This window comes from Strigops habroptila, chromosome 9, assembly GCF_004027225.2.
Source record: "Strigops habroptila isolate Jane chromosome 9, bStrHab1.2.pri, whole genome shotgun sequence".
Taxonomy (NCBI): domain Eukaryota; kingdom Metazoa; phylum Chordata; class Aves; order Psittaciformes; family Psittacidae; genus Strigops; species Strigops habroptila.
Window position 1 is genome coordinate 20,031,989 of NC_044285.2, and position 9,466 is coordinate 20,041,454.

A 9,466-nucleotide genomic window follows, 5' to 3' on the forward strand; every position below is an offset into this window, starting at 1 on the left:
TGCTGCTTAGCTTCCAGTTCAGGTTCCACCCCCTCCACGGTGCTTTGCAGCTGGGAACAAACGCCCCCCCCCTCCACCTGCCTACAAGGGAAGTAGCAAACAATAAGAAACACTTTATTTTAACTTTACAACATATAAATAGACAAATCTGTGCTTTCCAACGGAGCTTTTCTTCCCTCCCCTCCCCAGGGTCCTTAGTGCAGTGTCCCAGCCCCTCGGAGGGTGAGCAGAGCTGGGCTGCAGAGGCTGGACTGATCCTGGAGGTACAAATCCAGCAGGAATCACCCCGTTCCCAGCTGTCATCTGCTCAGGTTCCGGCTGGCGCCGCGGCCGCACAGCATCCTTTCCTCTGCGGAGAGGCCGGTGAAGAAGGGATGCAGGAGGGCTTCCGAGAACGTGATCCTCTGGGAAGGCTCGAATTCCAGCATCCTCCTCATCAGGTCGAAGAGCTGCGCGTGCTCCAGCGAGTCGTGCAACATGTAGGTCTGGAAGAGAAGGGGGGGGACTGGTAGCACAGGGACTGAGCCCCAGGCCCTGGTTTAGTGATGCACAGCATCAAACACAGCATCCCTCCCATTCCCTCTCAGCCACAGCCACTCCAGTCCATTTCTGCAGAGGAGAGGTTGGGGCTCTGCAGAAGCCAGTTCCTATGGGAAATTCCCATCCTGAAGCCCCATCGCCACCAATATGGGGAAGGATCAATGCAGCCAGGCCTCCAGCAGCACCTACCCGCAGGGGCTTGCAGTTCTCTTGGACGTATCTCCCATCGGATGTGTTCTCATCCCAAACCAGGTTTCCATTGTGGAAATACTTCTGCTTCCTGTCAAGGGAAGGTGGTGTTAGTAAAGCTACTCCTGGGATGTGTGTCCAGCGCATCTCCCGTGGCTATACCCGTGTAGGAGAGGTCCAGTGCGAGGACAGAGAAGTTGTAGCCTCAGTAATCAGCCACCAGCAGTTGTCTGGGCTGGCTGAGGGCAGGAAGAGGCTCTCACCGAGTTTTGTGGATCATGTGAGATGGAATTGGTCCGAGGATCTTTTCCATCATGACGAGATGCTCTCGGTTCTCATGGGTCTGCAAAGGAAAAGAGCGACGGGGCATTAATTCAGAGCTTGGGAGATGTGATCACAAAAGGTCTGTCACCTACACAAGAGCAGGAGAAAAGAACCCTCTGGAATGATGCAGGCTCTGCCCCCTTCTGCCTCTTGATTCTTCTATTCTGCCCAGCACAGTGAAGAACCCAGAGGTGACCTGAGCCTTGTGCTTCCAGCAAAGGCACGATTCCCCAAACCCTGAGGTTCCCTGGGCTTCTTTCAAACCCAACTTCTGATTTTCAATGCCTGATCCCTTCCCTTCAGCTAAGTCTGAGCCCTTTTAGACATTGAGGACTTTGTAGGGTACAAATGCCTCTTGCAAGAATCATACCTGGAAGAGCGTGAAGCCGCGGTAATACTCAAAGAGGATGCAGCCGGTGCTCCAGACATCGCACGGCTGCGCCCAGCCCAGCTCTGCAAAGAGAATCACAGTCACTTGGTGCTCCTGACACGTTCCCACCGGATTTCTCCTACTTCCTTGTTGCAACTGCAGGGATTACACAGAGACAGACCTAGAAGTGACCCGTGCACTCTGCGTTGCTGCACAAAGACTGGTGAGTCTCCCCCAGACGCTTCTGTTCCAGCTTATGCTGACTCCGCACTCCCCTGGAGCCAGTGTGAGCACTTCCCAAGTCCCACAGGCTTTCCTCAGCTCCCTGCCAAGAGCCTGCCTTATCCATGACTACCCTCCACACCATCAGGACCTTGGGACCACCGAGGTGGTGGTGCAGCACCGCACAGGACAGGCTTTCCCCAAGAACCAGAGTGCTCTGAAGCTGGTTTTCCTCTAGACAGCGCCACCCTCCAGCATTCCCTGGGACAAGGCTTCTCCTCCAGCCCTCCAAGACTCCCGGAGCACCAGGAGCACTCACCCAGGATCACTTCTGGTGGACGGTAGTGCCGGGTGGCCACGATAGTGGTGTGGTGCTCGTGATCGAAGGTGGCGCTGCCGAAGTCAGCCACGCGGATGCTCGTGTTCCGAATGGATTTCTCCTCGCAGCTCTGCAAGCAAAGAAACCCTCAGTACTTCTGGGAGCTGCTTCAGGATGAGGCTGGGCTTTGAGAGCAGCCCTCTGACCACAGAACTGCTGTGTCTGCTTTACTAAGTACATGGATTAGAACTGTGAAGCTCTGAGCTCTTTACATCTCAGCGTTGAGGAAAGCCCCCAGATGCTCCTCCACGTTGACTGGAGCCACTAAAGCAGTCTTACGGCTTTTAGAAGACATGGGAAAGGGAAAAGGCCAGTTTGTTCCCACTGACCAGACTTCTAAGGCCTGGTGGGACACATAGGGAATAAGGAAGATCCAATGGCTGCAGGGAGGGAAGGGCAGGTTGCTGCCCATCTACTGGACACAACCCACCTTTTTCTCGTTGTAGAGAGTGTCAAAATCCGAGTTGACAAACAAGATGTTTTCTGGCTTGAGGTCGGTGTGAGTCAGCTGGTTGTCATGTAAAACTGCACCGGGGGTGGAGAGGAGAGAGAAAGAACACACTTTGAAGCACCCAAACAACTCTGCCCATCCAAGCACCAGCGAGCTCCCCCCCAGCTCCCTCCCAGCCCACCCTGATGGCCCCGGGCACGTACATCTCAAGGCATGGCAGAGCTGATAGGCCATGTGCCGGATCTGAGGGAGAGGGTATGGCTGGAAGTTGTTCTCCTTCAGGAACTCAAAAGTGTTCTTGCCCAGCAGCTCGAAGGCGATGCACATGTGGCCATGGAAGTTGAACCAGTCTGACATGAGGACACAGAGGCTGTGTGGAGGGAACGATGGGAGGGTTAACCATCAGGCAGGGCAGTTCTGCACGTTCCTGCCTACTTCAGAAGTGGTTGGTGAGCAAAAAGCTCTGAGCCAGCTGACTCAGCAGCACCGTAACCCCTCTGTGTACACCAGAGACACCCCTTCCCCTCTCTGCTCAACCACCTCTGGGCACAGAGCTCCAATCCAGGTGGTTGTTAAAACAGCTTTGGTTAGTTTTCCCTCACTGTGACCTGGCACCTCAGTTGTTAAAGAGTTTAAAGTGTTCAGTAAAACCAGAGACAGGCTCAGGATGCCCAGAGAAGCTGTGGCTGCCCCATCCCTGGCAGTGTTCAAGGCCAGGTTGGACACAGGGGCTTGGAGCAACCTGCTCTGGTGGAAGGTGTCCCTGCCCGTGTCAGGGGGTTGGAACTGGATGAGCTTTAATGTCCCTTCAACCCAAACCAGTCTGGAATCCTCTGAATGAGACAGCGCCGTGTTTCTCTGGGTATGGCCCAAGCACAGCACATGTCTGTGAGGACGTGGTACTGACCACCCAGGAGCCTCGTAGGAACTTACAATTTGTTCTCCTTATCCTTCTCTTTGATCTTTTTGAGGACATTGATTTCCAGCCTGGCTGCTTCTCGGTACTTGCCAACGTTCTTTATGATTTTCAGCGCCACCTGAGATTTGCCTCTGTAAGGGAAGAGACCAGAGGATGGAGTCAGAGATGAAGCCCAGGTACACCTGGCCTCAGCCGCACAGCGAGGGCACACCCCGGTTACTCCAGTCACGTCTGCCTGTGTTAAAAGGCTTAGTCATGCTCTCAAGGGCTGCCACAGATTGATGCTGCTCGGCCAGTGGTTAACTTGAACGGGAAGGCTGCTGCTGGGTTACACTCCAAAGAGCTGCAGCCTCTAAGGTCACTGCGGCTCCAGCAGCCGCCTCCCCTCTCCAAGTGTGCCAGAGGGATTCCCGAGGAGACCCCACAGCTCAGAGCCAGAGGGTCAGGAAGAGGCAGGGGTCAAGTGTAATCACAGGAGAGGTTAAAAGGAAGGCGGAGTGAGGACCCTGGCACATTAAGAGGTCGCTTTCCCCACTGCCTGGCCCATCCCTCCGCTGCAGTTAATGCAGTAGAACAGCCTGTGCCGAAGCACTTGGTCACTGAACGCATCCCTGCTTCCTGCACACAGCAGCCTGCAAACAGGGTATGAACCTTTCCACTTGCTGTAACAACTGAATTCAACAAGTGGGAGGTGATGACTGGTCCCAGGCCCAAACTGTGACGCTTGTGAGCGCCTGAGACACACGAGACAAGCTCTTTGGAAGGGAAGGTGCCCACCTGGCATGGTCCACACACTCCACCACCTTGCCAAACGTGCCCTCGCCCAGGCTGCCGACGATTTCATCTAGGAGAGAGAACAGGAGCGGCCGTGAACGCGAGGGCCCGGGCGGGAGCTGAGGTCCTGCATCTTCCCAGCCATAACACGTCAAAGCAAAACCAAAGCATCTCACTGCTACACTCTTTAAAACTCAAGTGTCTATCGTCTGCCTGAGGCAATTTACTGCTCGCTCCAGTTACAAGCAATAAAACACTAGAGCCCCCTCGAGTAGGACACGAGAGATCTGCTCTAACACGGGGATAGAAAGTAGAGAGGTAAAGTTTTACGAAAGGTGGCTGTACATCGCTCGTGAAGCCAATCGCCGATCCTGCACACCAGGTGACCTTCCTTGTCATCTTCCACGCTCCTGCTGCGCTTACTGCTCTGTTGGCTTCTCTGTACACACCGCCCCCCGCAACGGCACACGACCGGTTCCGAGCGGCGGGAATGTGGTGGCATTCAAAGGTTGGAGATGAACGGTGCGTCGGGCGGGTGGGTTTTCCAGATGCCAGCATTTCATAAGGCACACAGCATATATAACGATAGGGATATTGCAAGGGACACGTCAAGACACAAACTAACTTCAAAACAGAAAAGTCATAAACAGCTACAGGTATGTAAAGAAAAAAAACTCGCTCATACGCTACGTGGAGGGAAAATGCCCCCCTCTTCCTGGGCCACATGGTCTAAGGGGAGGTGCCCGTGGCAGGGGGTTGGAAGTGGATGAGCTTAAGGTGCTTTCCAACCCAAACCAGGCTGGGATTCTGTAAGTCTCGGAAGGGAAGCAGCAGCTGGGATGCTCAGCTCCGAGGCACCACCATTCCCCACAGAGCAGCAGCTCCCGAGGATGCTGCCGGAGGCACGGAAGGAGAAGGGCTTTGCCAGAAGAACCTCACTTTCTCCGCTGGCAAACGTGATGAAGGGCACATGGAGCTGTCAGTTTGGACAAGCTGCCCAGTAGAAGCCAGAGGAGCAGTTCTCCCTCTGTATAGCTCTTTTGTACCTCAGTTAACACATCGCCAGCTACCCATCGCCTGCCCCAGCTACGAACCAGCCCTTCCCTTCCTGACAGAGCCAGCTACTCACTGCCCCGAAAGCCACACACCCACCCGGGTGCAAACAGACCCGGGGCTGCAGGATGCAGTTTTAAGCCTGGGAGGACTTGAGTTGAATGAAGCCCCAGGGAGCATTTCATTCCAGGCATCCCCCGGTCTGAGGCCACGTTCCCCCCTGCCACCTCTAGCTTCTACTGGAAAACCAGCCGAACGTTCCTGAAAGGACCCGGGGTCCACAAAGCAAGACTCTGCCCTAATTCCTGCTCTGTTTCTATTCAGCCTTAAAAAGTAACTTACAATCGCCACAGCCAAAGAAATGAATCCAAAGCTCAACATTTCCAGGCTTCTCTTTCTGTGCCCCCCACCTAGGCCGGAATAACGAGCTACAATCCAACCCCTAAAGGTCAACTGAAGGAGGAGAGGAACAGTGAGACAGATGTGAGACTTCAAAGGGTTTAGATCACACCAGCCCCAAACCTGCAGCCCGTTATCATCATCACAGGCACACAAACCACACCGGAGGGTTTCCATCCTAAGCCTGGCTCTTCCTAAATCTAGACTTAAAAAGTCAACTGGAAAAGAAAGAAGAGGAGGAAAGCAGAGAGTTCCCGGGCATGCAGCTATCCACTGTGGCTGCAGGGATCAGGACTCGGACACTGAGGTGTCATAACACTTAAAAGCAACAAACGTGTGGAAGATGGAAACGTCCCTTACAGGAGTGAAGGGGTGAGCCACAGATACTTCCCAACGCTTCCAGGGTATTCCCAGGAGCAGCCTTCCCACTCACTTCCAAATATTCCCTATTAATCCTGGGAAGGAGTGGAAAACAGGCAAGTTTCAAGCTGAAATCCAAGGCCACTTGTGCGGGAATAGGCGAAGAGGACACGTGCACATCCTCGGAAGGCAGAAGCCTTCCTCTGAGCTCAGTGGGACAGGGGTTAACACCACCAGGGCTCCAACCCAGCCTGATTGATCCCATCTGCTCTGGGATCCTGGCACCGAGTCAACTGGACGTGCCTCCACGGGAGCTGTGCACCAGCGCTGCATACCAACCCCCCCGCGGGGCTGCAGTGAGCACAGCAGAGCCCTGGCCACGTCCAAGCCCCACCAGTGCAGGTGCCCAGCAGCCAGGCTGGCCTGTGGCCAGGGCTCCCCCTCGCTGGCCTGTCACGTGTGTGCCATTCGAAGCCTGCCCTGATCCCCTCCCTGGCTGCACGGAGCACAGCTTGGGCTCCTCACGTATTCAGGCTACACAGGGGGCTGGACTTGTGCGAAACCAAGAGCTACAAACACTCCCTGCTTAAACAAGACACAGGTTTTGGACTTGTACATTCCACATCGCAATGCAAAGACACACAGGAATGGGATTCGAGGTACTCACCCAGCGCTCCGAGCTAGAAGGAGGCAAGAACAGTTAAAACCCTGAGCAATCCTCAGCTCGTTCTGGATGCTACTCACCGAGGAGGCACTGCTACAAGACCTGGTCCTGCGCTTCCGGCAGTGGTGCTGATGCTTCCTGGCGCGGTGCTGCTCCCGGCCTCTGGAACGCCGCCAGTTCCGCGCGCGGGTCGAGTAATAATCCTCTCCAAAGGATGGGCTTCGTTCTTCAAACCTGTAGGCATCGCTGTCCCGCCTGTACCGCCGGTGATAAGGCATCCTGTCATGGCTGCGGCACAAGCAAGAATGGGTTTGTGAGCCTGGAAAAGCACCAAAGACACGGTCCTGATGGAGCTAAGTGCTCCTGCTCCCCAGTGACAGGGACGCAACAGGAGGGGTCCCAGCTCCAAACCTCCCCTCTGCTGCGGCTCAGGCGCTGACCACTTCCCAGACGACAAAAAGGAGGTTTGAAGAGGACATGGTGTGGTATTCCCATGTTTTAAGGGATGGGGGGGGAAAACACCCACTTTGAGCTCGATCTGGGCTGCCTGCCTCACCTGAGCCGCCTCTGCCACCACACACAAGTGTTGTCTAACATCCCTCAGGAGGATCTCTCATTAGTTCTTAGCCAAAAGAGGCCTGAAGCCAGCAGCAATGCTGCAGTCATCGCCCCGGGGGGACTGGAGGCCCCAAAACACCAAACACACACACACGCCTCGGCTCAGATCATGAGCAGGAGCCAGAAGGAAGATTTGGTCTCCATGGTGTAGCCGAGCTCCTGCCCCACACTCCATGAGCCAGCACCTCAGACTAGAGCTGTGCTTCTAAGCTAGAGCCTAACCAGCTGGCCTGATAAGCCAGCTTCCACTCCAAGCCTTGCTTCACACCTCGAGTGAGCTGTGTTTTAGGTGGGAGATGTTCCCAAACCCCAAACACACCCTTGTGAAGCTTCAGTGTGTACTTTTAGGATCCAGAGGAACTGGAGAGAACAACCTGAAGGACTCAAGTACAGAGGAGACCAGTGAACCTGCGAGAGTTTAAGCTGAGAATAAAGGGGCAGGAAGGTTTTCACCAAGCCTGGGGCCATCCCAAGCTGTCCCACAACCTCCATTCAAAGGGAAGATGGAAAAGCATCAGGAGTGCTTCATGATTTGCTGCCTTCAGGTAACCACAAGCCAGAAATTCATCTGTAGAACATGTCAGGAATCTAAGGATGAAGCCAGCTCCCTTCTGGCTGCAGCAGCTCCGGCACCACGGAGCAGTGAGGACCCACCAGCCTGTTTCAGTCCCCATCTATTCCAGAACCCTCACTGCGGCTCCTGTTATCAGAGCCCTTATCCAGCACCTGATTGTCCCTGTGGGAATGCTGACCAAAGAGAGGTAAAATCCAGAGCAGGAAAGCTCAGTTGGATCCTTTCTGACAGCACAGGTGAGGGAAAAGTGTTTGATATCCCATTCGTAATCCTTACAGCAGGAAGCGGGCTGTCGGGAGAGAAAGGCTCCAATGCCTCCACAGCATTAGAACCAGGAAACACCATTCCAGGGCAGGTTCTTCTCCCTTAGTAATATTAAAGGTGTTGTTTTGGGAAAAGCTTCGGGCGAGATGCTGTGGCAGGAACGCGGGAGGGAGGGAGGGAGGGCACACACCATTAAGGCCTTTACTTCCACCACTGGGATTTACAGGTTTAAAGCTGATCTGCAGTCAGGAAATGAAAGCTGCTGCTGCTGAGACACCCCAGGGTGGGGGACGGGGGTCATCAGATGGAAACGGCCTCAAGCTGCACCAGGGCAGGTTTAGATGGAGATGAGGAACAATTCCTGCCCCAGTGGGTGCTCAGGCATTGGAACAGGCTGCCCAGGGCAGTGCTGGAGCCACCGTCCCTGCAAGTGTTCACACACCGTGTAGCCGAGGCCCTCAGTGCCATGGGTTAGTGGTGGCCTTGGCAGAGCTGGGCAATGGTTGGACTTGATGAGCTTAAAGGTCTTCTCCAGCCTGGCTGATCCCCTGCTCCCGTGAGACCCCGGCTCCCGCTGCCCGGACCCTGCCCTCACCTTCTGGACCGTGACCTCCTGCCGAGCTCCCTCCGGGGGGGCTCCCGCAGCCTCCCCTCGTAGCCGTCCCTGCTGCGGGACCTCCTCCTCTTCCACCGGTGGCCCAGGCAGCTCTCGGGCTGCGGGGACCGGTACCTCTTGCAGTGATGCATCTGCGGAGACAGGCGGTGTCCGGCTCACCCCGCGCCCGCCCCGGCCCTTCTCACCGCCGCGGCCCCAGCAGCGCTCGCAGGGGTTAACGGGCCCGTTACCGCTTCTCCGCTGGGTTCGAACCGCGCCCCCCCCGCCCCGCTCCCCGCCTCTCACCGAGCCCCGCTCCGCGCCCCTCCGCGCCCGGCGGCTGCGGCCCGGCCCCGCACCGCCGCCGCTCCGCTTCCGCTTCCGGCCCCGCCCCGGGAACGCGGGTCGAGGTTCACCCGCCGGGACCGGGCGTTGGGAGCGGGGGTGGGCCCGGGGGGGGGGGGAGGGGGGGGCACGGACCGCGCCCTCCCCGTGACCTCCACCGGGGCCTGCCACAGCGCCGCAGCCGGGGTTGGGTTGGAGGGACCTTAAAGCTCCTCCAGCTCCAACCCCTGCCACGGGCAGGGACACCTTCCACTAGAGCAGGTTGCTCCAAGCCCCTGTGTCCAGCCTGGCCTCTGAGCCGTCTTAACACCCACATCATCGTCCGGGCTCCGTCTGCAGGGCTGGAGGTCGGTGGTGGTCACACAACCTCCTCCTGAACAGCTCTGGAGCCCTTCTGAGGTGGTTCCAGCCCTGGGGAATGAAGAG

General features: G+C 56.4%; 1 protein-coding gene across 3 annotated transcripts; it reads right to left on the reverse strand.

Annotated features, from left to right (window-relative positions):
- Positions 1-93: 93 nt before the first annotated feature.
- CLK3 (CDC like kinase 3) lies at positions 94-9,078 on the reverse strand. 3 transcript variants are annotated; one of them, XM_030498189.1, is made up of 13 exons: positions 9,002-9,078; positions 8,696-8,847; positions 6,725-6,932; positions 4,514-4,607; positions 4,172-4,238; positions 3,409-3,525; positions 2,679-2,845; positions 2,455-2,549; positions 1,965-2,094; positions 1,424-1,506; positions 993-1,072; positions 730-820; positions 94-485 (listed from the first exon to the last, which is right to left on the reverse strand). In XM_030498189.1, the coding sequence occupies exons 2-13, from the start codon at positions 8,845-8,847 to the stop codon at positions 300-302; spliced, it is 1,470 nt and encodes a 489-aa protein (XP_030354049.1). In that variant the 5' UTR covers positions 9,002-9,078; the 3' UTR covers positions 94-299. The 3 variants fall into 3 exon arrangements, with proteins under 3 accessions (XP_030354049.1, XP_030354050.1, XP_030354052.1); XM_030498190.1 differs by having other exon boundaries at positions 8,696-8,849; positions 9,008-9,035; XM_030498192.1 differs by lacking the exon at positions 9,002-9,078 and having other exon boundaries at positions 6,725-6,963; positions 8,696-8,777.
- Between the last annotated feature and the right edge of the window lie 388 nt (positions 9,079-9,466).

What these genes read in the sequence shown, in the direction of transcription:
- CLK3 (XM_030498189.1), bottom strand. Translation starts at nt 8,847, where the DNA reads ATGCATCACTGCAAGAGGTACCGGTCCCCGCAGCCCGAGAGCTGCCTG. An exon ending in AGGAGGTCACGGTCCAGAAG is followed by an intron (nt 6,933 to 8,695) that starts GTGAGGGCAGGG and finishes CTTGTGCCGCAG; the next exon opens with CCATGACAGGATGCCTTATC. An exon ending in AGAACTGCAAGCCCCTGCGG is followed by an intron (nt 486 to 729) that starts GTAGGTGCTGCT and finishes CTTCTCTTCCAG; the next exon opens with ACCTACATGTTGCACGACTC.